General features: G+C 39.8%; 2 protein-coding genes across 3 annotated transcripts in view; one reads left to right on the top strand and one right to left on the bottom strand.

The window, feature by feature from the left end:
- The window catches only part of trpc1 (transient receptor potential cation channel, subfamily C, member 1), a 71,765-nt gene extending 52,769 nt beyond the window's left edge, over positions 1 to 18,996 (top strand). The window contains exons 10-14 of one of the 2 annotated variants that reach the window (XR_011885653.1): positions 9,190 to 9,368; positions 10,321 to 10,522; positions 16,079 to 16,273; positions 18,246 to 18,831; positions 18,960 to 18,996. Coding sequence is in view for 1 of the 2 variants with exons in the window: in XM_072255023.1 (XP_072111124.1) it covers positions 9,190 to 9,368; positions 10,321 to 10,522; positions 16,079 to 16,273; positions 18,246 to 18,473 (804 nt within the window). In the remaining variant the exon portion in view is untranslated. Of the gene's footprint in view, positions 1 to 9,189; positions 9,369 to 10,320; positions 10,523 to 16,078; positions 16,274 to 18,245; positions 18,926 to 18,959 lie in introns of those variants that run through there. The other variant, XM_072255023.1, reaches the window with a different exon arrangement.
- Positions 18,997 to 24,983: 5,987 nt separating this feature from the next.
- Positions 24,984 to 26,608, bottom strand: part of pcolce2b (procollagen C-endopeptidase enhancer 2b) — a 45,631-nt gene continuing 44,006 nt past the window's right edge. The window contains exon 9 of the mRNA XM_072254506.1: positions 24,984 to 25,550. Within this exon, the coding sequence (XP_072110607.1) occupies positions 25,420 to 25,550 (131 nt within the window). The 3' untranslated portion in view covers positions 24,984 to 25,419. The remainder of the gene's footprint in view (positions 25,551 to 26,608) is intronic.

The following is a 26,608-nucleotide window of genomic DNA, read 5'->3' as shown; positions in this document are numbered from 1 at the left end:
TTTTCTTCTCTACATTATGTCCTGGTTATGGTGGGAGGCCACTTCTCAATTGTCTTCCGGAACTTCCTACTAACCGACTGACAGAAGTTCAGAAGTTTGGTGGTCAATAGGTTAATCTTTAACAAAAGAAAATCTGCAGATGCTGGAAATCAAAGTTATATTCACAAAATACTGTAGGAACTCAACAGGCCAGGCAGCATTTATGGAAAAGAGTAAACAGCTGACATTTCGGGCCGAGACCCTTCGTCAGGTTAGTCTTTTAATTCCACTTTTCCTTCCAACCAGAAATCTGGTGTGTAATGTATCTTTACGAAGTTGCCTGACCAGGGCAGCAGCTAATGCAATATGCCTATGCAGGCATCAGTAGGCCATTTTCATTTGTGAGCACCAGCCTGACCTGAATTCTAAATCTTGGAGGGAAACAATATGAATATTGTTTGTTATACTTCTGCCATCACCTTTAGTCAGCCTGGAATCAACAGTTTATTCAGTGAGCACTGTTAACCTAAAAATATTTGCACTGCAAATATTTTGAGACTGGCTGAATTTCACACCTAAAACCTCCAAGATATTTGCGGTTGATTTGTGAGTTTACCATTTTTCTTCGTAAAGAGTTTCTGTAGGTGTTACTGTATCTGACCTTCTGCAGAGTTTAGGCTAATAGATGTAGTGGCACCATGTGTGTAGTTTATTTCTCAGTAACTCCTTCATATTATAGCCTTGTCCTTTTAGGCAGAAGGAGTGGTGTCACCGTAATGTAGCAGTTGGTGCAGCAATTCCTGCCGCTGTCTGTAAGGAGTTTTACATTCTTCCCGTAAACGCTTGGATTTCCTCTGGGTGCTTCAGTTTCTTGACACATTCTAAAGATATTCATTTAGGGTTAGTGAGCTGCGGGCATGCTACATTGGCGCTGGAAGCATGCTGACACTTGTGGGCTGCCCCCAGCAGAATCCTCAGACTGTGTTGGCCCGTTGATGCAAACGCCGCATTTCACAGTACGTTTCGATAGACGTGTGACAGATAAAGCTAATCTTTCTCTATACTTGCAGTGTTATTAGCTGCCTTTCTTAGAATGCTATTCTATCAGATTAATTTGTGACAGTGTTAACTTCGAAATTGCTTTTAAATTCAGTTCATTACAATACAGAAACAGCTATTTAAACTGTGCACTAATGAACTGCACAGAAGTGTTAATGGCAAGGACCCCCCAAACGAAGCGCTTTCTAGTCTACGATGTGCTTTCAAGTTTTTGAATAATCTTTTTGAAAGGATATTGACTATCATCAGAATAGTGGCATTTATAGGGACATAGAATTAAACAGTATGGAAACAGGCACCTTGGCCTAAATTGTCTGTGCCAAGTAAGTTCTGTAGCTGAGCTAGTTCCCTGTGTTTGGCCCATATCCCTCTGAACTTTTTCCTATCAGTGTACCTGTCTAAATGTTGTAATTATAATTCAAGGTGAGCGCACCTGCTTGCTGGGCCACTCTGATAAAGCCACCGTTGTGGAATATTCTGCAATGGATCCACAGGAAAGATTGTTGGAGATGCTGGCTTCTAGACCAGAGTTCAACCAATATTCTGTCAGGCTTCTTCATTCAGATATAATCCAGCAGTGGCCACAACATAATTTGGCATGTTAATCCAATATCATGAAAGAAATGTATTTTGTCTTTTACCTCAGCGCTGGTTGCGTGCAAATCCATTGTTGCATTTCCTTGCATTACAGCGGTCACTGTACCTCAGAAGTGTTTCATTACCTGTAAAGTGTATTGGGACTGTGGTTGTGAAGGGTGCTGTTTAAATGAAAACTGGTGCTGCATTTTTAGGTGCAGCTCTTGTGGATCCTTGCAGATTCCATACTCAACATTGAACCAGTCCATTCATTTCAAAGGTAATGATAAAAGGAGAGATATACTAAATCTTCAAACTCCTGTGTTTGTCAGGTTCCATTGCCTTTGCCAATGTACTCTTCCCTTTGCTGACGTCACTAAGACCACAACATCAGAAATAGGAAGTCACAGCACAGTGTACTAGGCAAAAAATGTATCAAGAAATAGAACCAGATGGTTCCATCCCCAACACCACCACACATTGACCAGATCAGAGCTCTGTAGTCCACGTGCCATGAATTACATTGGGGAATTATATAATTGACAGGAGGAGGAGGTTCCAAGGACGCCACTCTCATTGACATCACTACTACCTAGGATGTGAGTGGAAAGCTATCTCTTCCATTGGACAATTACGGCTGTTCTTAAGTTCTGGTGAGACCATGTAGTTCACCTGTTGGAAAAAGGCTGGATTCCAGAACTGAAGGAAGGAAAAATTGCTCCATCTGTTGAATTGGCTTTCAACCAAATCTGGCATCAAGGAGCCCAAGTAAACTTGTCTTCAGCTGCTTCACTATTGACATAAATTCCCTCCTAATGATTGAAACTGATACATTCACCAAACATTAAGATCCATTCCCAAGTCTTCAGGTGAACTAGTCCTCACTAACATTGATGGATAAATTGGCAGAATTGGAAAGTAACTTCTGCAGACAGGCTTGATGATGAGGAGGATCTTCTTCACTGAGAGGGTGATGCAAGTGTGAAACGAGATCCCAGAGAAAGTGGTAGATGCAGATTTGATTTCAGCATTTAAGAGAAGTTTGGGTAAGTACAAGGATAGGAGGAGTGTGGTTCAGGTACAGGTTGATGGGACTAGATGGAATAACAGTTTGGCTTGGACAAGGTGGGCTGAAGGATCTGTTTTTGTGCTGTAGTACTCTATTGCTCTGTGAACCTACAAAAGTAAATCAGTGACAGGGTATGGTGCAGTATATCATTTATTTACCAAGCTTTTGCACAACAAGGCACAGTCAGCAGTGTGAAGTTAGAATAACTCTGCTTCAGATTCTACCTGCAGCTCCAACAAAGCTAACTGACCTGAATAATTCAACTCTTGTTTAACATCCCACCTCGGTCATTAATCTCCTTCTCCACTGTTGCACCACGGCTGCAATGTGTTGCATGGGCAAAATCTTCCAACCCTGTGTTTTTTTCTGTGTTGAAAGATAAGAACAACTTGTGCACTTGTCCAGTACCAACAACAGGTTTTCTCAAAAGTCTTGTTTGGGAAGCATCTCTCTTCATTGCTACCTGGTTTAAATCCTGGAACAGTCCAAACAATGAAACTTGAATACAATAGTTCAAGCAGATGGTTTGCCACTACCTTCTCAAAAGTGATGAGAGATGATGAGTAAGTGTTGCCTTTGGCAGTAGCAACCATCCTATGGTTGCAGAACATCAGAATGAGTAATAATAATATCTGATTCTATCCTTGACTACTAACATAAATGAGACAGTGAATTAAGCTTCCAGTCGGTCAAGGAACCAGAGACAACAGGCTGGGCTGTAAGTTCCAAGGCAACATTATGAAAGTAATTAAAAATGAGAAATGGACATTGCATCAGATTCAAGTTTATTATCACTGACGTAAGTATGTCATGAAATTTGTTGTTTTGTGGCAGCAGGATAGTGCAAGACATAAATTATGATTACAGTTTAAAAAAATAAATAAACAATGTAAAAGAGGAATAGTGAGGTAGTGTTGATGGACTGTTCATAAATCTGATGGCAGAGGGGCGGAAGCTGTTCCTAAAATTTTGAGTGTGGGTCCTCAGGCTCCTATATCTCCTCCCTGGTGGCAGTAATGAGAAGAGGGCATGTCCCAGATGGTGAAGGTCCTTAGTGATGAATGCTACCTTCTTGAGCCACTGCCCTTTGAAGGTGTCTTCCTTGTTGTGGCGAGTTGTGCCTGCGATGGAGCTGGCTGAGTTTACAACCCTTGGTAGCCCCTTCTGATCCTGTGCATTGAAGCCTCCATACCTGGCTGTGGTTTAGCAAGTCAGAATGCTCTCCACTGTACATCTGTAAAAATTTGCCAGAGTCTTTGGTGACATGCTAAATCTCTTCAAACTCTTAAGGAAGTATTGCCACATGAATGCTTCTTATAATTGTATCAATATAGATCCAGGCCCGGTGAAGATCCTCTGCGACTTTAACACCCAAAAACTTGAAGTTGCTCATCCTTTCAGCTAAACACCCCTCAATGAGGATTGGTGTGTGTTCTTCTGACTTCCTCTTCATGAAATTCACAATCAATTTCTTGATCTTGTTGACACTGAGTGCCAAGTTGATAGTGCGACACCAATTTCCAACTGATCTACCAAACTCCTATACATCTCCTTGTCGCCATCCGATGTACTGTCAATAAAAGTGGTGTCATCCGTGATGGCATTTGAGCTGTGTCTCGCAACACAGTTGTGATTATAGAGAGTAGACCAGTGGCTAGGCACGTATCCTTGAAGTGCCCCTGTGTTGATTGTCAGTGAGGAGAAGATATTATTATCATTCCATGCTAACTGGTTCCCCGATGAGGAAGTCGGGGATTCAGTTGCAGGGGTAAGTACAGAGGTCCAAGTTTTTGAAGCTTGTTGATTGGTACTGATGTTGTTGAACACTGAGCTGTAATCAATAAACAGCAGCTTGGCATAGGTATCAAATCGTTGTGGTGAAAATTGACATTTGAACTGTCCAAACTACTCTTTTCTCCCTTTTAATTTATAATAACATTGCTGTCTTCAGTGACTCCAGTGTTTATTATTTTCAGTTTGCTTGAAGGAAGAGAAAGATGAAGCACTCTGGCAATCTTGTAAAGATTCCAATAATGTTATGGTGCAGTTATAATTCACAAAGATTAAAATCACTAGCAATAATGTCCATAATAAGACTGAAACACCAAACCACAGACTAGATGCTGATTTTAGAATCCTAAAAATAAATAGGCACCAGATAAGTACTGGTTGTGTTCCAGTTGGCTTAGGTGCTTGTAAAAAAAAAATTCAATCACACATGCATTTTACGATTTCAGGCAATGTTTTTCAGTCAAAATATCGCATCTGAGATGTCATTAATTACATAGCAATTACTATAAAACAACATGCCGCCACCACCCACCCACACCTCCCCTCCTTCTGAACACTGCTAAGAGTACAAATAACCAAAGTGTAAAAAAGTTGGCTCGCACATTTATGCTTTACCATTGATTCATTTTAAAATGTCAATTTGGATTGAGTAAAACTAAGCCAGATCTTTGGAAGTAGTAGAATGAATGGTGGGACTTTGACATTGACTATCAAAATGTAAATATAAATACTGTTTGACATCTGTCTTGCTGATAATTTAAAATGATTCTTAATGCAAATTATCTTGACATAAGTATTCGTAATTGCTGTGTTAGATTTCTGTATCCTGTCCCCTTCTTATAACCAACAGATTAAGCCAATCAGCAATTTAACAACATCTTGCATATACATTTACTTGTCAGAAACGTGTACATCATATGGTATCAGTGATACAATGAGAAAAGCAATCGATATGTTTTTGGATAGTGTTATTTGGGAGAGGAGTGTTTTCCAGAATACATGGAGAAATCTCTGCACGATACATGGAGAAATCTCTGCACGACTTCAGATAATGTCATTAGAATCTTTGATGTTAGCTTGAGCAGGTTTATGGGATCTCTGAATGTTTATTCCATTCGTGCATTGCTATCTGGTTGGTCCAGTTGTACAGTACAAATTTCTCTCTGTTTTCATCTGCAAAGATTTCCTAATCTCAGCGGAAGTGTTAATGGAAAGGCTCAGGAAGTAAGGAGGTATTTTCTGACAGCCCCCCCCCTCCCCTTTTTGCATCTCTATATCTTCATCTCTGGAGATAAACTGTCAACCGACATCTTTTATAAACCTACCAATTTCCATGGTTCTCTTGACTATACCTCTTCCCACCCTGTCTCCTGTAAAAATGCTGTTCCCTTTTCTCAGTTCCTTTGTCTCCATCGCATCTGTTCCCAGGATGTCATAAATGTCGTCCTCCTTCAAAAACAGGGGTTTCCTTTCCTCCACTGTTGATTCTGCCCTCACCCACATCCCCTCCATTTCCTGAACATTTGTGCTCACTCCATCTTCCTGCTGCCTTAACAGTGATAGAGTTCCTATTGTCCTTATCTACCGCTGCATGAGTCCCTGCATTCAACACATCATCCTCTGCCAACTTCTGCCATCTCCAAAGGGATCCAACCACCAACATATCTTTATCTCTGCTGCCCCCTCCACTTTCTGCATGGATCGCTCCCTCTGTGATTCTCTTGTCCATTCATCCCTCCCGGCACGTAGCTATGCAGGTGGCCAAAGTGCTACGCCTGCTCATTCACCTCCTCCCTCACCTCCATTCACAGCCCCAAACAGTCCTTCCAAGTAAGACAATACTTCACAAAATAGTCTGCAGGTGCTGGGGTGAAAGCAACACTCACAACATGCTGGAGGAACTCAGCAGGTCGGGCAGCATCCGTGGAAAAGATCGGTCGACGTTTCAGGCCGGAACCCTTCATCAGGACTGACAATACTTCAGCTGCTGGGGTCATTTATTGTGTCTGGTTCTCCCGATATGGCCTCCTGTACAAGTGAGACCCTCAGGGTGGAGGAATAACACCTATTCTGTCTGGGTAGCCTCCAACCTGATGGCATAAATATGAATTTCTCTTTCCGGTAAAAAGAAATTCCCTCCCCTCCCTTCTTCTTCTATTCCCTACTCTGGCTTATCTCTTCTCACCTGCCTATCAGCTTCCCTAGGAACCCTCCTCTTTCCCTTTCTCCTATAATCAACTCTCCTCTCTGATCAGATTCCTTCCTCTTCTAGCCCTTTATCTTTCCGATCCACCTGGCTTTATCTCTCACTTTCTAGCTATCGTCCTTCCCCTTCCCCACCTCTTTATTATTTCCAGTCCTGAAAATGGTTCTCGCCCCGAAACGTTAACTGTTTATTAATTTCCATAGAGGCTGCCTAATATCATTTTGTGTATCATGAGTTCTTTAATGATATTGATAACTGTCTGAGAGTAGACTGACTGTTCACCCTGCTATTCAGGAAATCGAGCATAATGCACGATTACATAAGAAGGTAGCATTTTGACACTTGGCTACTTTACTTCCCGGGCACTGCTCCTTCATTTTCATGGGCTGATAGCTTTTAAACGGCCCACAAAGGTGAATGAGACAGTTCCTCTTTTCCACTGTCAATAGGATAATTTGGTAACCTATGTGTGTACAGGGCCATGTGATGGAATACTTCCTCTGGGTAGAATAGTGGGAAGCCACATCTGTCATGGCTTCCAGAGCATCGTATCCCAACACAACAAATGCCACCATGCTAACCAATGTAAAGCAAATATTATATCTATGATAAACCTTGGTTTGGCAAAAGTGTTGCATTTTCTGAATCTGTGAGTACAGCATTAAACAAAGGGATAAAAATATATCTTAAATTGTTTTCTCTCAGTGTTATTCTGAGATGCTGGGTTGAGATTGCAAAAAAAAATACTGTGTATGCTTTGAAAAACAAAGAATTTAGTTTTAAAAATCCTCGAATGAGTCAGACCATTTCAAGGGAACACTCGACACCCAAGGTTAAATCATGGATGCCTCATTAAGAATAATTTCATTTGAGAAGTAAACTTTTGCTGCCATTTAATCAGGAGAATGACTTGATGGAAGATCTTTTTGAGGAAATGTATTGGATTACGCTGTGTAAGCAATACAATATAAATATCTAAACTTCATATAAATGAAATCTAATTAAATTATTTTAAATGACTTTGCTACAGGAAATAGGATCTTTGATATGGACATCCTCTATATTTCCTTAAATTAATGCTATTATTTTTAGAAAGTAAAATTGATTTATAGGTTTTCGTTAGCTATTGAGATTTTGAAACAGAATCCAAACATTATGCAAATACAGTTGAAAGTGTAGAATTAATCTTGGAGTTTCACAACAGTGATGCCTTTCAGGTCCTCCAACTAATGTATGGAAAATGTGGTTGGCATCTGGCTTGAAAACACAGGTGGTTTGTTACATTTCCTGGTAATTACTTAACACAGTCACAAAGAAAATGAAGCAAAACCATTGCAAATAGGGCCACTGGCGGATCAAAGTGAAAGTATTACTGTCCGCTACTTATTTCGCACAGTTCACGTTGGTTTTCTAAAATTGACAAGACCTTTTTGAGTAACGTGCAGGCTTATATTCGCTCCTGGTGATTCACAAGCTGAGCGAGCAGGATTCAGTTCTAAAGGACAGAGCTGTGTCAATGTGGTCAGAGTGTCAACGTCGTAGATACAAATAGCAAAGCTTGCAGTTCTCGGGCTGAAAAACAAAATCTAAGTAAATAATAAAACCAAGTGGTTTTTCAAAGGTCTAGTTATAATGTTAGATCAGCTCTTTCCTCTCAAATAGACGGAAACATAAAAAGACATCATTACAAAACAGTTTAATTTATAAGCTGTTTTTCCTTCTTCTCTAGAGGCCTATCAATTCTGAGAAATAGAAAACCTTTCTTCCAATTTTCAAATTGTGTTCATGCCTTTTATATATTTTCTTCACTAGGATTCCTGAAGAAACAATAGAACCGTCCATTTTTTTGAATGGGCAGCTTCATTTGATCAATGATTGTGCAAATCTATGTAGTTCTGTAGCTTAGTGGAAGATGCCCATAAAGCATCCAATTTCTACTTAGGACACATGCATGCTATGGGTTCCAGCTCACATACCTGTTTTTCATTGTGAAAATCTTCATATACAAGTGGATTTGATGAAGATCTTCTGTGCTTCAGAGCTGATATGTGAATACAAGGACTATGTATCTTAAATTATAAGAAAGCAGGAGGAGTGACTACTCAATTGAAATTGCTCCAACTTACCTATTTTGATAACCCTTTGGATTAATGACTGGAGTAATTCTACTTCTCTGGCATCCTTCGTCAGAATTGAGCACTTGTACTGTGGCAAGGTTCAGGGTAAAACTATGCTTTGCTAAATGTGCCTTTGCTAGTTTTGGAAGACAAGATCTAGCCACATGTGCAAGTCTTATTTTGTTTTATTTTCTTGTTCTGTCTCTTAATTGGTATGAACTTGCAGAGTTCATGCTTTAACCTGAGTCGACTATGAACTAAACCGAGACCTAAATCGCATTTCTTCAGCCTTTTTATAGCACTCACTGTTTAATAACTATTATTTTCTGAATATGACTAATTTCATTTATGATCCAAAGTACTCAATAATCTGTTCTGGTATTTGTGATCAGATTTCTATGGGGCAAATGCTACAAGATTTTGGGAAGTTCCTCGGATTGTTTCTGCTTGTGCTGATCTCCTTCACCGTTGGATTGACTCAGTTATATGATAAGGATTTTTCAACAGTGGAAGAAGACAAGGGCTGCAGCGGAATTTACTGTGAGCAACAGAGCAATAGCACATTCCACTCGTGAGTTGTTTGCAATTTTGTGACTATTATTTTGATTTTTCAGAAGGTGAGATCACCCTGTTATTTCATTTCCATTGTGTAAAGCAGAGTTGCTACATCTGAGCAATTTTTCACTCATTACAATTAGTGCCAAATATTTTTCTGATTATTTTGTGCTTTTACCAAGCTATACTTGACAATCTGCTTGCCATACTCAAGTTGTACCACAATTATGCATGTTTCATATTTGATCCTTTATGGATTACCAAAGAAAGATTTCAAGATCCTGCATTTCCTGCAGTTGCTACATTACAGATTCTCATGTTTTGTCAGCATGCTGGTCTTTACTGAGGAATGTGTACAGGCAGGACCGTACAAGGTAAATCTAAGGGTGGGGGGGGAGAATCAGTAATAAATTCTAAATGCCTGAATCAAAGGCAACAGATTTTGTTTGAGTTAGAATCTCCATGTAGGTAAAACCTCAAGCATGACTGTAGACATTATTGTACTTTGATTACATTAAACATGGGTGGTCACATTGTGGTTGAGCTGCAGTGTCATAGAAAGGTGCACAATCATTTTAACCCAGGATGCCAGTGTTACTTTGAAGATCTTTCAGAAACAAATTCCTTCCACAAAGAGAATGGAGGAAATGTCAAGAAAAGTCATTAGTGTGTGCTTTAAATGACTGGTTTAAAGTTGTACTTACAGAGATTACTCTGTCTACACCAAGGAGTGTGGACCATGAAAGATGCCATGCCTTTTAAGTGTCCTGCCTGTCACAATCACAGAAGTACACTTCAGATGGCAGTACACTATCTAATCGGCCAACATTAATCCTGTTACATGTACTTGAAATCCAGGATAATAGTGTATTATAGATATGTGGTTTCTATTTTGTTTTTTTTCTTAAATCTCAGTTTCCTGAAGTTGGCAGGTGAAGGTTTAATTCTTTCTTCTTTTCTTCCTTCAGCTTTGTTGGGACCTGCTACATCCTGTTCTGGTATATTTTCTCCTTGGCACATGTGGCACTGTTTGTAACAAGGTTCAGCTACACCGATGACTTGCAGTCTTTTGTTGGGGTGCTCATCATTGGCACGTATAATGTGGTCGTTGTCATTGTTCTAACTAAGCTCCTAGTAGCCATGCTCCACAAAAGCTTCCAGATGATAGCTGTAAGTGGAATAGTTGTTGAGAATTTCAACATCTCTCTGGTTTTATTATATGTCAGAGTTATGGAACATTTACATAACAGCCTAACAACATAGTATGTCTGTGGCAATAATTATGCTCCATATGAGCCCTCTCCCATCTTACTATAGTTTACATTGCCACCATGTTTCCTTTTACTGTTTCATGCTGCTTTTTACCTCCATCACTCTATAGATGCAGTTTTCTACGTCACTGCTCTAAGAATCGAAGTAAGTGTTATTATTGCTGATATACATAGTGAAATCTGTTGTCTTGCAGCAGCAGTGCAGTGCGACAAATAAAAATTACTATAAGTCACAAAGCGAAATTAATGTAAGTGGTTTGGGTAGTATTCATAGACTGTTCAGAAATCCAGTGGCTGACAGGAAGAAGCTGTTCCTAAAACATTAAGTATAAGTTTTCAGGCTCCTGTATCTTCTCCTCAATGGTAGTAACAAAAAGAAGTGATGTCCTGGATGGTGAGGGTCCTTAATAATGACTGCCGCCTTTTTGAGGTACTACCTATGGAAGATGTCCTTGATGGTGGGGAAGGTGATGCCTATGATGAAGCCGGCTAAGTCTATTTCCCTTTGCTGGAGTTTTATGCCACAATCCGGTCATTAAAACCTTATTATTTTGAATTTAAGGTTGGCTTTCATAGTTATGATCATTCTAGTCATGCAATTCTGTCTTCTGCTGGGTTGGAGTGAATGTGTCTGGAAAAAAGCAACCCATTGAGTATATGTCAGTGTTGATCTCTATGATAAAGCAGACTGATCCCCTTTTATGCTAATAATAGAACATGGAATGGTACGGCATCGTACAGACTTCTAGGCTGTTGATGAGGATGAATCTTGCGAGTTATTGTAACACAAAAGATAGGCATCAGGCCCTTTTGAGACTCTACTGCCTCCTAGGAGAGCAACCTTGTTTGTCCCATTCCCCTGCTCGATCTCGAAAGATGCAATAAAACACTAACTTATGAACAATGAGGGAGATATTTCTCTTGTGTTACTCTTGGACTACCTCTCAAGCACTCAGGACCAGTCCAAGTCAATACAATGGATGTTAGTTACAAAGCCACTTCTTGAAGTATATTATTAGGATATCCACAACAGTAAGGTGTATACACTGTCAGAATGGAAGGTTCACTTGATAGCAAAATATTTAATGAATGTCTGCTTCTTAATCATTAAAATGATTATGAAAGAATATAAGTCAAATTTATTTTCAGTTTTCCGGGAGATGAATTTGCCTCTGATAAACTATGTATGTAAAAGTAAAGGAATCCATTTATAAAGCGTATTGACTCTCACAGGATTGCTTATCTTGTCAGGTCTTATTTTTCCAGTTCATTGATCCCATGAGAGAAATTTTCTTAAGAGAAAATATTGTGTAATTTATTCTGGCAATCAAACAAAACCCTCCAGGGTCTCAACTAAATAATATATTCTATATTATTGAACTATTGTGTAGACTACTATACAATTATGACCTGTTGCATTCCACAGATTTCATTCAAATCATTGAAATTGGTTTATTATTGTCACATGTACCAAGGCATAGTGAAAAGCTTGTCTTCTAAACTGTTCATATAGATCATGATACAGTCCTTTGAGGTAGTACAAGGTAAATCAGTAACAAAATGTAGAATAAAGTGCAACAGCTACAGAGAAATTGCAGTGTAGGTAAACAATAAGGTCATATGATCATAACAAGGCAGACTGAGGTCAAGAATCTATTTTATTGTACTAGGAAGCCATCCAATAGTCTTACAACGATAGAAGCTGTTCTTGAGCCTGGTGATATGTGCTTTCAGGCTTTTGTATATTCTGCCCTATAGGAAGGGGAATGTCTGAGGTGAGTGGGATCTTTGATTATGCTGGCTGCTTTACTGGGGCAGCAGGAAGTACAGACAGAGCCATGGAGGGGAAGCTGGTTTCTGTGATGTGCTGAGCTGTGTCCACAATGCTCTGCAGTTTCTTGTAGACATGGACAGAGTGGTTGTCATACCAAGCCATGATACGTCCTTATAGGATATTTTCTATGGTGTATTGATTAAAATTGGTAAAGGTTGATGGGGTCATGCTAAGTTTCTTTAACCACCTGGGGAAGTAGCAGTATTGGTGAGCTTTTTTGGATCTACTTGGTTCAACCAAGACAGGTTGTTCTCAACCCTCTTGACCTCAGCAATATCGCAGTGGACAGGAACATGTGCATTGCACCCCTTTCCAAAGTCAATTATATTTGTTTTGCTGACTTTGAAGGAATGGTTGTTGTCATGACATAATGTTACAAAACTCTCTATCTCCATCGTGTACCCTGATTCGTTGTTATTTGAGATGTGGTCCACTATGATGGTGGTATCTGCAAACTCGACCTTGCATACAGGATGTTGTGTACGGAGCTAAGGACATAACCTTGTGGCTCACCAGTGCTGAGAGTAATTGTGGTGGCAGAAGTGTTGCTGCCTAAACTTACTGATTGCAGTCTGTTGATCAGGAAGTCAAGGATCCAGTTGCAGAGGGAGGTGTTGACTCCAGGTTCTTGGAGTTTGGAGATGAGTTTGCTTGGAATTATAGTTTTGCAGGTGGACTGTATTCAATAAACAATATTTCAACATAGAAACACACACAAAGTGTCAGAGGAACTCAGCAGATGAGGCAGCGTCTATGAAAATGAGTAAACAGTCGATGTTTCGGGCTGAGACCCTTCTTCGGAACTGGAAAGGAAGATAAGATAAAACTTTATTTATCCCAAGGTTGCTCAGTCAGAAATACAGTGGCATGCAAAAGTTTGGGCACGCACTCCTGGTCAAAATTTCTGTTACTGTGAATAGTTAAGTGAGTAGAAGATGAACTGATCTCCAAAAGTCATAAAGTTAAAGATGAAACATTCATTTCAACATTTTAAGCAAGATTAGTGTATTATTTTTGTTTTGTACAATTTTAGAGTGGAAAAAAGGAAAAGGGCACCATGCAGAAGTTTGGGCACCCCAAGAGATTTGAGCTCTCAGATAACTTACCAAGGTCTCAGACCTTAATTAACTTGTTCCGGCTATGGCTTGTTCACAATCATCGTTAGGAAAGGCCAGATGATGCAAATTTCAAAGCTTTATAAATACCCTGACTCCTCAAACCTTGTCCCAACAATCAGCAGCCATGGGCTCCTCCAAGCAGCTGCGTAGCACTCTGAAAATTAAAATAAATGATGCCCACAAAGCAGGAGAATGCTATCAGAAGATAGCAAAGCGTTTTCAGATATCCATTTCCTCAGTTCGTAATTTAATTAAGAAATGGCAGTGAACAGGAACGCTAGAGGTCAAGTTGAGGTCTGGAAGACCAAGAAAACTTTCCAAGAGAACTGCTCATAGGATTGCTATAAAGGCAAATCAAAACCCCCATTTGACTGCAAAAGACCTTTAGGAAGACTTAGCAGACTCTGGAGTGGTGGTGCATTGTTCTACTGTGCAGCGACGCCTGCACAAATATGACCTTCATGGAAGAGTCATCAGAAGAAAACTTTTCCTAAATCCTCAGCACAAAATTCAGCGTCAGAAGTTTGCAAAGGAACATCTAAATAAGCCTGATGCATTTTAGAAACAAGTCCTGTGGACTGATGAAGTTTAAAATAGAACTTTTTGGCCACAATGAGCAAAGGTATGTTTGGAGAAAAAAGGGTGCAGAATTTCATGAAAAGAACACCTCTCTAACTGTTAAGCACAGGGGTGGATCGATCATGCTTTGGGCTTGTGTTGCAGCCAGTGGCACGGGGAACATTTCACTGGTAGAGGGAATAATGAATTCAATTAAATACCAGCAAATTCTGGAAACAAACATCACACCGTCTGTAAAAAAGCTGAAGCTGAAAAGAGGATGCTTCTACGACAGGATAATGAACCTAAACACACCTCAAAATCCACAATGGACTACCTCAAGAGGCGCAAGTTGAAGGTTTTGCTATGGCCCTCACAGTCCCCCAACCTAAACATCATCGAAAATCTGTAGATAGACCTCAAAAGAGCAGTGCATGCAAGACGGCTCAAGAATCTCACAGACTAGAAGCCTTTTGCAAGGAAGAATGGGCGAAAATCCCCCAAACAAGAATTGAAAGACTCTTAGCTGGCTACAGAAAGTGTTTACAAGCTGTGATATTTGCCAAAGGGGGTGTTACTAAGTACTGACCATGCAGGGTGCCCAAACTTTTGCTTCAGACCCCTTTCTTTCTTTTGTTATTCTGAAACTGTAAAAGATGGAAATAAAAAAGTAATCTTGCTTAAAATATTAAAGAAATGTGTCATCTTTAACATTATGCCTTTTGGAAATCAGGTCATCTTTTACTCGCTTATCTATTCACAGTAACAGAAATTTTGACCAGAGGTGCCCAAACTTTTGCATGCCACTGTATATACTTTAAAATACAGAATTTAGGCACTGAAGTACAAAGAAATACAAAATATACATTAAAAAGTATTAGTGCAAAATACAGATGTGCAATGAAACCACATACTTGAATACTTAAGGAGGAGGAGGAGTTGTAGAGTTTTATAGCCACAGGGAGAAAGGATCTACTGTGGCGTTCAGTGGTACACCTCGGTGAAATCAGTCTGTTACTAAAGATACTCCTCTGTTTGTCCAGTATGTCATGGGGGGGGTGGGGATGATACAAGAATAAGAAGGTGGGGGAGGGGAAGGAAGACGAGCTGGAAGGTGATAGGTGACGGCAGGTGGGTGGGTGAGAGGTTATGAAGTAAGAAGCTGGGAGATGATAGGTGGAAAAGGCACAGGGTTGGAGAAGAAGGTGAGGGACAGATGGGGCTGGTGATGCGGGTGCAGACACAACTAGACCTGAGACACCAGGCAAGGTCATTTAATTCCAAACAACTAATGATTAATCATTACAGAATGTCTCTCTGGTGCTTCCTGCTCCCTCCCCTCGCCCTTCTACTTTACCCAACCATGATTCTCCTCCCCCTGCTTCCTTCCGACTCTCAGTCCACAATAGTGACTCATATTAGAATCAGGTTTATCATCACTCACCTATGTCATAAAATTTATTTTTTTTGTGGAAGCAGTAGAGTACAATACATAAAATGACTACAATACTATGCAGAGGTCTTAGGCACCCTAGTTATATTAAAGCACCTAAGACTTTTGCACAGTACTGTATTTTCCCAGTCCTCCTGGATGTCAGTTGCTAAATTTGGACTAGAGTACTGGCTTTCAGAACAATGGTATCAAGTTTGTGAATTTCATGGCCATGCCATTGGAGCTTCTGGAGTGTTACCTCATGTTGGTCTGGGAGAGGGTAATGACAGTGGATGCAACTGATAAACCACCATGGATCACTCTATTTTCACATGGCAATGAAAAGCACATCAAGCAGGATAGATGTTCATTTCTGTCAGTAACCAGATTGTGGCATTTATACAGTTTTGTTGTTTTCATCCCAGTGGATCTTTTAGGAATCTTAATATTTAGACAAATTGTAGTGTTCAATGTGTTTTTCATTGTATCCTTCTTTTCTCACCTCCAAACAAGAACCACGAGGACAAGGAGTGGAAGTTTGCCCGCGCTAAGCTGTGGCTGAGCTACTTTGATGATAAGTGTACTTTGCCCCCACCGTTCAACATCATCCCGTCTCCAAAAACCATTTGCTATCTCTTCACGAGTCTCAATAAATGGATCTGCTCTCATACTAGTGCAGGAAAGGTGAAAAGACAGAACAGTCTTAAAGTGAGTAAACAGTTTGAACACTTGAGTTTCAAGAATGAATGATGCTTGCATGGGCTTGAAAATACCATCAGTAGCTGAATATGCCTGATTCGTACCCATATGTCAAGTGGACACCTTGGACCAAAAGTGGTGAATCTTTCTGAGAGCTTGTGCCAAAATTGGCAATAATCTTCAAAATAAAATTGTGCCCCGTGGCACGGTGACTTTCTCTTTTAATAAACAAGCTCTCAAGAAGAAAAGGAGCACACTCTAGCCATGATTCTTTAACATCACTGAAGTATTCGCTACTTCTTTTGGCAGTAGAGATAATCATTATGTATCTTTTTATTATGGGTGGGGTTTAAAGATTCGAGGGGTGGCATTGCTTTTTGCATGCCATCAAAAATTTTGTGCGTGCCATTGGTTTGCCTCCCATGACATTGCAACATGTGTAGTGTTGTGATAAATCCTAGACTATATTGATATAATTCCAGCAATTAAAAGCACTTCCAGTATCTCTATACTGTACTGACTTTAATACTTGTGGGGTGTCAGCTTGTTAAATCTTGTCCAGTGTAAACTGTTTGCCTAATTGGGATTCTGTGCCATGTGACACAACTGCCAATTCAGTTGTGCTTAATAGTAAACCATTTCCAGATGTGATTTGTATATGTTGACTGTTCTTACACATGTACAAAACATACCAGTTAAACAAAGGTTAAATAAACAGTTTATGTAACTCCTTATCCTAAATCTCAAAGCCATTAAAGTACGGTTTAATGGCATTATTGTAATAAAAGCATCAATTCACACATTCTTGGGATCTTAATTTACTGTTGGATATTCAGTACTGGGCAAAAGTCTTAGGCACATTTATAAAGTTAGGGTGCTTAAGACTTTTGCACAGTACAGTATTTGTCAACGTGAAATAGAGAGCAGGAGCAAAGGATGTTGGGAATGGTGTGGGAGCGGTGTGGGACAGGTGGCAGAAAAAGAGTGCTGGGGTAGGAGGTTGCATAGATGCAGACACACTAAGTCCTGAGATGCCAGACAAGGCCATTTCATTCCAAACGATTGGTTTATTGATCATTACAGAATGTCTCTCTGGTGTTTCCCACTCCCTCCCCTCTCCCTTCCCCATTTCCCAAACATGAGTTCCCTCTCCCTACCCCCTTTCCACTCTCAGTCCACAATAGAGACCCATATGAAAATCAGGTTTCTCATCACTCATATATCATGAATTTTTTTTTGTGGCTGCATTACAGTGCAATACGTAAAGTTACTATAGTACTGTGCAAAAAGTCTTGGGCACCCTAGCTATATATATGGTATGTGACCAAGACTGTAGTTTAGAAATTACTCTGCGAGTAGTTTTAGTTAAGAGATGAGTGTTAAACCAACACCAGTGGCACATCCTGCAATATTTTTAGAAGTATGATAGGGAAAAATAGTGGGATTTTCTAAAAAAAAATATATAATTTTTGGTATTTGTCATTAGCAAGGCCAATATTTGCTACTCATGCCTAACTGGGTTTTGGAAGGTATAGATGAGCTGACCAGTGAAATCTTTCTGGTGAAGATACTCCCTTCATGCTGTTGGAGAGTGTCCCAATGGTAAGAATGTAAGAACTAGGAGGAGAAGCATGTAGCCTGTCGAACCTTTTCAGTAAGATCATGGCTGATCTGGCCATGCACTCAGATCCACCTAGGTAGCTGCCTTTTCCCCATAACAGTAATTCCCCTGCTATGCAAAAATCAATCTAACCGTGTCTTAAATAGCCTCTTTTAATAATAGATGAAATCTTCTGAAGCTCTTTACAGGAGCAAAATCAGATGATAGTTGAAGCTGAGGCAAAAGACATTTAAGAATGAATGCCAAGGCTTTGCTAAGGAGATGGCTTTAAGGAGCAACATGAAGGGTTTCTAATATTTCTTCTCTGTTGAAACATGGCCTGCCTTTAAATAACATTTGTTTTTGGTTTAATCTGACAAGGAATGGAAGACCCTCAAGCATAAGCAAGATGAAAATTACCAAAAAGTAATGTGCTGCTTGGTTCATCGTTACCTTACTGCTATGAGACAAAAGATGCATAGTACGGACCAGGCCACTGAGGAGAACCTGAATGAACTACGGCAAGACCTTTCTAAATTTCGCAATGAAATGAGAGACATTCTTGGATTCAGGACAGCAAAGTACGCCATGTTCTATTCACGGAACTAACAAGTATTCCAACATTCATGGGACTGGATACTGAAGTATGTTGCCACGTTATTCTAAGCATCCGACTACATGAAATGACTTCTTTGGCTATAATCATCTTTGCCAAATGTTTATTATTTAATCAACATCCTGCTTAATCACTATCCTATATAACACTATTAATGTGTGGACATTTTTGAACAGTTCCCATCTATATGGTTTGTGCCGTGTTTAAAAAGGAGCAATGCAATGATAAATAATTTGTCATCAGAATCAAACTTTGAAATGGCAGTTTAATGTTATGGGTGAAGTTGGCCTTTATAATGGCAATTAATATATTTACAAGTTTCCATGACTCTTGCAAACTGTTCCAACAAAGGTAAGGACTCGTTTGACATCAAGCTCACATTTTTATTATGATTGTGGACAAAGAAAAATGCATATGTGTGAAAACTTTTAATAAACCTCTTCTATAATGCAATTTGAACCCTATAATCTTGTTTATAGATACCAAACAGGAGAGTTCTACATGCACTAATAAGGTAAGTGTGTTCAGCACTGACAGTAGATACATTTTCTACTTTAACTTGTATTTAATCTTAAACCTTTTTAAAGTTGTTTTCTCTGCCAGAATGAGAGATTGCAGTTCTCTTAAAACTATTTCATATCTAATGTGATCCACAATAACCAAGTTAAAATGGATCTTCAAGCAGCTGCGCATGCTGTCATAATAACTTGGACATTATTTGAGCAATTCATTTTGGACTTGTTCTGATAAAACACACAACAGGAGATGGGATGTTATGTTGAAGTTGTATAAGATGTTGGTGAGGCCTAATTTGGAGTATTGTGTGCAGATTTGGTCACCAATCAACAGAAAAATGTAAATAAGATTGAAAGAGTACAAAGTAATTTTAAAGGAATGTTGCTGGGATTGGAGGTCCCGAGTTATAAGGAAGGGTTGACTAGGTTAGGACTTTATTTCTTGGAACATAGAACACTGAGGGGAGATTTGATAGAGATATATAAAATTATGAGGGGTATAGATAGGGTAAATGTAAGCAAACTTTTTCCACTGAAGTTGGGTGGGACTACAACGAGAGATCATGGGTTATGGGTGAAAGGTGAAAAGCTTAAGGGGAGCATGAGAGACAGTTCGTCACTCAGAGGATTGTGTGTGGAATGATCTGCCAGCTCAAGTGGTGCATGCGAGCTTGATTTCAAAGTTTAAGAGAAGTTTGGATAGGTACACGGATGGCAGCACTGTGGAGAGCTATGGTCTGGGTGCAGGTTAATGGAAGGGGGCAGATTAAATGGTTTGGCATGGACTAGATGGGGTGAAGGGCTTGGTTCTGTGCTACACTTTTCTATGACAACTAGCCTGAAAATGTAAGGCTTAGATATGAATGGAGGTTTAAAGCAGCACACTTTGAAGTCATACATTCAGATTTTGGTGCATCTTGATGTAAGGAAAATATGGAACTGATACTTTGTTCTTCAGAGTGTTATTCATGATATTCTTATGTGGCAGGTTCTTCCATTGTTCAAGTGGCATTATGGTATGAAATTTATCTTCTGCAGGGTCTCAAAACATCAATATCTTATCAACACAAGAAATTCTGCAGATGCTAGAAATCCAAAGTAACAAACAAAACTGGAGGAACTTGGGCATCATCTATGGAAATGAATAAACACTTGATGGTTCAGGCCAAGATCTTGATGAAGGGTCTCAGCTGGAAACATTGACTGTTGATTAATTTCTGTAGATGCTGTCTGACCTCCTGAATTCCTCCAGCATTTTCTGTGTTAATCAGCATCTTGTTTGCTGGTTATATGCTCCATGTGTACAGTTCTATTGTTTTGAATCCTTGTCAAAAATCAAGGTTCACTTATTTTAAATCTGGTAACGATACACCAACGTACCACATCTTAAAAGGCCAATTTAATATAATTGTGAAGCAGAATTCATAGAATATGGGCTATACTCCTAAAATGAATGTTTTTAAGTTCATCCTTTAATGGCTGGGCTATCTTAAGAGGGTAATTAAGAGTTATGTTGCTGCAGAACCTACTTGGCCTGTTATGCACTTCAGTCAGAATGTATGGTGAGGTCACAAAAATTAACATTTGAATATTAAATTGAAAAAAATAAAACTGTGAACATTACATTAATACTTAAATTATTGTTCAACATATAAGCAACATGGCCATAATGGAAAAGTGCTCCGTAAAGCTAGAACATTCCCTTGTTATTAAATCTATGTCGAATAACAAGCTGCAGTTATTTTCCAGGGAGAGGAATTAATTATCATTTTCAATTACACATTTCCAATATGTGCTTTTCACTCATCTCTTGTTCAACTTCACAATCAGAATGAAATAACCTAAAATGGTTGATGATCAACAAATTGTTTCTATCTTCTTGACAGGACAATAATTTCAGTCCCAGCTCGCTGCTCTTTCCATAGATGCTGAGAAAAAGATACTGGCTGTTTATCCATGCCTCTATCAATCTTGTAAACCTCCATCAGATCTCCCCCTCAGTTTTACCACTCCAGAGAAAACAACCCATTTGTACAACCTCTCCTTACAGCATATACCCTCTAATCCAGGCAGCGTCCTATTAAAAACGCAAACAACAGGAATTCTGCAGATGCTGGAAATTCAAGCAACACACATCAAAGTTGCTGGTGAACGCAGCAGGCCAGGCAGCATCTCTAGGAAGAGGTACAGTCGACGTTTCAGGCCGAGACCCTTTGTCAGGAAACGTCTCGGCCTGAAACGTCGACTGTACCTCTTCCTAGAGATGCTGCCTGGCCTGCTGCGTTCACCAGCAACTTTGATGTGTGTTGCAGCATCCTATTAAAACTCTTCTGCACCCTTTCCAAAACCTAAACATGTTGCTTATAGTAGGATGACCAGAACTGAATTCAAAATGACATAAGCAGAAAACCTGGGTTTTCTAAAGCTAACTCTTGAACTCCATTCATCAAGTGTGAAATAAGCCTTCTTTACTGCCCTATCAACCTGTGTAGCCACATTGCACTTAAAGCCCAAAATTCCTCTGCACATCATCACTGATAAGGGGCTTGCCATTAACAGTGTACTGTCCCATTGCATTGGATTTGCTAAAGTGTAATACTTAAAATTTGGCTGGATTAAATTCCATTTGCCGTTTCTCCACCCGTATCTGTAACTGTTTTATATTCTGCTGTATTCTTTGCCAATCCTCTGTGCAACCCACAACATCAGCAATCTTTATATCATCTGCAATCTTACTAACCCAGCCATCTGTTTTCATCCAGGTTTTATATGCATATCACAAACAGCAGACGTCTCAGGATGGATCCCTGCAGAATACCACTAGTCACAGACTCTAGCCATGATAATAGCCATCAACCACTACCTTCTGACTTCTATGGATGAGCCAGCTCTGAATCCAAATGGTTGATTCACCGTGGATCACATGCATCTTAATCTTTTGAATGAGTCTCACATGAGGGATCTTGTCAAATGCCTTACTAAAATCCATGTGAACAACTTTCACAGCTCTGTCTTTATCAAGAATCTTTGTCACCTCATTGAAAACTTCAATTATGTTCATAAAACACAACTTTACCCCTCAAAGTTGTACTGACTGCTCCTAATTACACTTTTTTCCGAATGCTCATAATTCCTATCCATAAGAATCCTCTCCAGTAACTTCCCTATCACTGACATTAGACTCACTTATCTATAGTTTCCAGGATTATCTGGTTCCCTTCTTGAATAATAGAACAATGTTAACTACTGGCTTGACCTAGAGGAAAGGAAGATATTGTTTCAGACCCCTCTCGCAGTAACCTGGGGTAATCCCATCAGGCTCGGGGGATTTATCCATCTAAGAGATTCTCATTATTCTCTTGCCCTTCATGTACGTTTAGAGCACTTTGCGACTCTCTTTAATTCTACTAGCTGAGGCTCCTCCTGGCTCTCATAATTCCCTTCTAGATTTCTTTTTGGCATCTTTATAATTCAAAAGGCCGCAATTTGATTTTACTTTCCTATACCTTGCATATGCTTCCTTTTCATTTTTGCCAAATTCACCGCCTCTCTTGACATCCAGGGGTCCCTTACCTCGTTGTTCCATCTTGCTGAAACATATTGAGTGGCCATTTTATTAGGTAGAGGAGTGGAACTCAGTGTTGTCTTTTGACGTCGTTGCCCATCTAATTCAAAGTTCGACATCCTGTGTATTCTGAGATGTTCTTCTGCACATCACTAATGTAACACATGGTTATTTGATCTCTCTCATTAACAAGAGACTCGGCTGGTGGCGTAGTGGTATCAGCGTCGGACTTCGGGACAAAAGGTCCCGAGTTCGAATCCAGCCAGCTCCCCTGCACACTTTCCATCTGGGCTACGAGCTGGTGATCTCTTTGGTAACTCACCCGGCAGAAGGTAATGGCAAACCACTGCTGTAACTTGCCTCGTACGCGGTTCCCCACTACATCAGAGAGGCGTGGAGGGAAATCGTCTGCTAACCGGAGAAACTCCAGATGCAATGTACCTTTCCTTTCCTTCATTAACAAGGCATTTTTGCTCACAGAACTACTGTTCACTGGATCTCTTTGCACTATTCTTTGCAAACTTTATAGACTTATGTGTGTGAAAATCAGCAGTTTCTAATATAATCAAACAATCCCGACTGGCACCAACAATCATTTGACGGTTAATGTCACTTGGATAACATTTCTTCACCATTCCAATGTTTGGTCTGATCCTCTTGAACATGTTGGCCTGTTTTTTTGTAATATATCAATGAGTTGCTGCCATATGGTTGGCTGATTAGACATTTGTATTAACAAGCTAAACCTCATAAAGTGGCCACTGATTTGTAAATGCCCAGTAGATTCAAGATTCAAAGCACACTTGTTATCAAAGAATGTATAGAGTGTATACCATGAAATTTGTCTGCTTACAGGCAGTCACAAAGCAAGAAGCCCAAGAAACCAATTAAAGGAAAAGATCAAAAACCACTGCGCAGAGAAAGAGAAAAAAACACACCCACATCTTGCAAGCAATAGAAGCAAGCCAACTGCATCCTGAACTAGACTGAGTCCCAAATCTGCTCCCAGAGCAAGAGTAGACCCAAGCTTTGGGCCCCGGTCATCACACCAACGGGGCAGAAACGCACAGAAGCTAGATTAGTTCACAACCTTGGCACCATGGATAAGGGAATGAACATTTGCAGGAAAGTGAGCAAATTCAGCTTGCCCCTCATCTCCGTTCCCGACAGTTGAGCTTCCAGTCTGTTTGGGCTGATGTTTAAATTATCTAAGTACAGAGTAGTGCCTGGGTCTTGGCACCCCGATACGCTAGAGCCTACAGCCCAAAGCTGTTCTTGATCTCACCAAATTGGCTCGGTGCTAGATTTGGTGGATGGATATCAAAACTCGTCTGCATTGACTCCTTCCTAAATCACTCACTCCATCTCCAGCAGCAATATGAACTCAGTCTCCCTCTGCACTCCAACACGCTCATCCCCCAAACCTGCCTCGTTTCCACCTGTCTCCTCTATGCAGTTTGTCTTTAAACACCTCCACATGGCAGGTGTGAACTTGCCCAAAAACTGCTTCCGATTAACTCCCCATAGTTCCTGCTTTAGCCTGCTCCCATTTAATACTTTCTCGCAAGGTCTACACTTAGCTTTACCTATAACCATCTTAAATTCTGATCACTGTACTCCCAAAGAGCTGTCTCTTGCCAGGTTCATTACCCAACACCAGGCCCCTTCCCCTTGTACTATTTACATATTAATTTAAGAAACTCTCCTGGATGCACCAAACAAATTTACAAGCAATTGATTCATCGCATAATAAGTCTGCATTAAAATTCTGTAATGTGCCTGGTGTTCCTTTACCGATCATTTTAACTCTGTCGTCTGAACGCAAATGTCTTTTGCTCTCTATTTTTTGCACTTTCTATTTGAACAAAGATGGGTGCAGCTTCTCTATGTAACTTAAGCTTCTTCATACCGTTCTGATGAAAGTCACACTGTCAAAGGCCTGAGCATGATTCTTGAGTACAGTGTGCTGAGCTGAACACAGCATTCCAGCTCAGCTTGCACCACTATCTTAACAGGGTTTGCTGTGGTAATCCCGCAGCCTTCTTAGTTTAGCCTCCAAGTCAGGCCTGGCTGTGTTCTCTTCAGAACTTCATTTAGGTTGCTTCTCTATTATTCCTATCACTTCAGGTTTTGCTGCATTAAATCTGATGTGATGTATGTGCGGCCATTTCACGGGCCTGTTTCTAACTGCCAGAGATCTTGGCAAATTACCAAATGAAGAAAGATGAGCCCTGTTTTTACAAGATAATACCCTGGCATAAGTGCTGAAGCTGCCTAATGTTCCTCAACTTTCTATCATCAACTCAGCATGAAAAAATTAGGAAAAGAGTGTAAGAGCTTTTCTCTTTGCACAGTGGAGTGTTGATTCTGGCAGTCTTGAAATGATGACTTTAGGACATTCAATAGTTCTAAATATACCATTTTTTATTAAGCAGCAGATACATTATGTAAATAATGACAGTTGAAGAAATAAAAATGATTAAAACATTTCAATACATCATTTGCTGTACATTGTTATTGCACTTAAGACCATTTATTATGATATGAAAGAATATAAGATATACATAGGTTCATTCTCTGTCATTGCTGTTATGAATAGACAGTTCCAAAGCCAGAGTGAATATGGGGCTAATCTTTCTGTCCAGACTTTCCCCTGCTAGTTCGAGGATTAAAATACCCATAGCAAGCATTCAGATTGGGAGCACTTTAAATATATTCCATCAAACTTACTTGAATGCTTCTATTTGCCAATATAACATCTCCTACCAGTTAGCAAGAGGACCTCGTAACAAACCAAATTAAAACCAGTGAAAGATTTCTTGCATCATAAATAGAAAGTAAAGTCACTGCTATGTGTGTTTAGCATCGTCTGTTTTTCAAGTTGTTCAGAAACCTTTGGTTCTTTGATTTATAGGGCACAACAAAGCTGTTGGGAAGTACTCTGCCTCTTCCTGTTTCATCCACTTGGCCCATGAAAATGTAGTTCAGTCCTGCAAAAATAAAGAAAGATTCCTCAAAAGACAGAACTTTACCTATTATGTAATAGTTTGAGTCATTGTATAACTGGTCTATGCCAACCTGGATGCCCATCGAAGCTAGTCTCCGTTGCCAGTGTTTAGCCCATAACCCTATAAACCTTACCAGTCTATGTACCTGTCTTTTAAAAGGTGTTGTACCTGTCTCAGCCATTTCTGGCAGTTAATTCCACACAGATACCTCTTTCTTTAAAAAAAAAAATGTTCCCCCTCAAGTTCCTCTTAAAATCTTTTCCCCTCTCAATTTAAACATATGTTCTCTAGTTCTTAATATGCTTTCTCTGGGGTAAAGGTACAATTACCCTAACTATGCCCCTTATTATTTTATACACCTGTACAAGAGCATATCAGCCTGCTACACTCAAAGGAATAAAGTCCTATCCTAGCTATCCTCTTCCTATAACTCAATCCCTCAAGTTCTTGTAAATCTTTCTTGGACTGTTTCCAGTTTAATAACATTTCCTATAGCAGGGCAACCAAAATTGAACACTATACTCCATTCCTTGCACGTTCATGTGTTTGACTACATGCTTCTTAAATCTCACTCAAAACGACTTAACTTCTGTATCTCATATGCTGTACACCTCCCATAATGTTATAAAGTTTTATCAGGTTGTCCCTCAGCCTCCAATACCTCAAAGAAAATTGCTGTTGGTTTATTATTGTCATGTACCAAGATACAGTGAAATGTTTGTCTTGCATACTGTTCGTATCAAATCTACTCAGTGCATTGATGCAGAACAAGGTAAAACAACAATGCAAGATAAAGTGAGTAAATTTAGATATAAAAGGAGTGGAACTGTTGTGATAGAAGTAATGAGTAAGTCTGCAGGGAGCAGCTTGCAATGAGTTGCCACACTCTATCATCATGTCCAACTAATCCTATAGCTAACGGTGCCATTCTAACAACTTCTGTACTCTCTACAAAGCTTCCATATCTTTTCTGTAAGGGGGTGGACATAACTACACACAGTACTCCAAATAAAGCCAAACTGAAGTTTTATACTCCTGCA

Source organism: Mobula birostris, chromosome 4 (assembly GCF_030028105.1).
Source record: "Mobula birostris isolate sMobBir1 chromosome 4, sMobBir1.hap1, whole genome shotgun sequence".
Classification (NCBI taxonomy): domain Eukaryota; kingdom Metazoa; phylum Chordata; class Chondrichthyes; order Myliobatiformes; family Myliobatidae; genus Mobula; species Mobula birostris.
The sequence above is the reverse complement of the archived record's forward strand: the minus strand, read 5'-3'. Positions and strand labels throughout refer to the sequence as shown.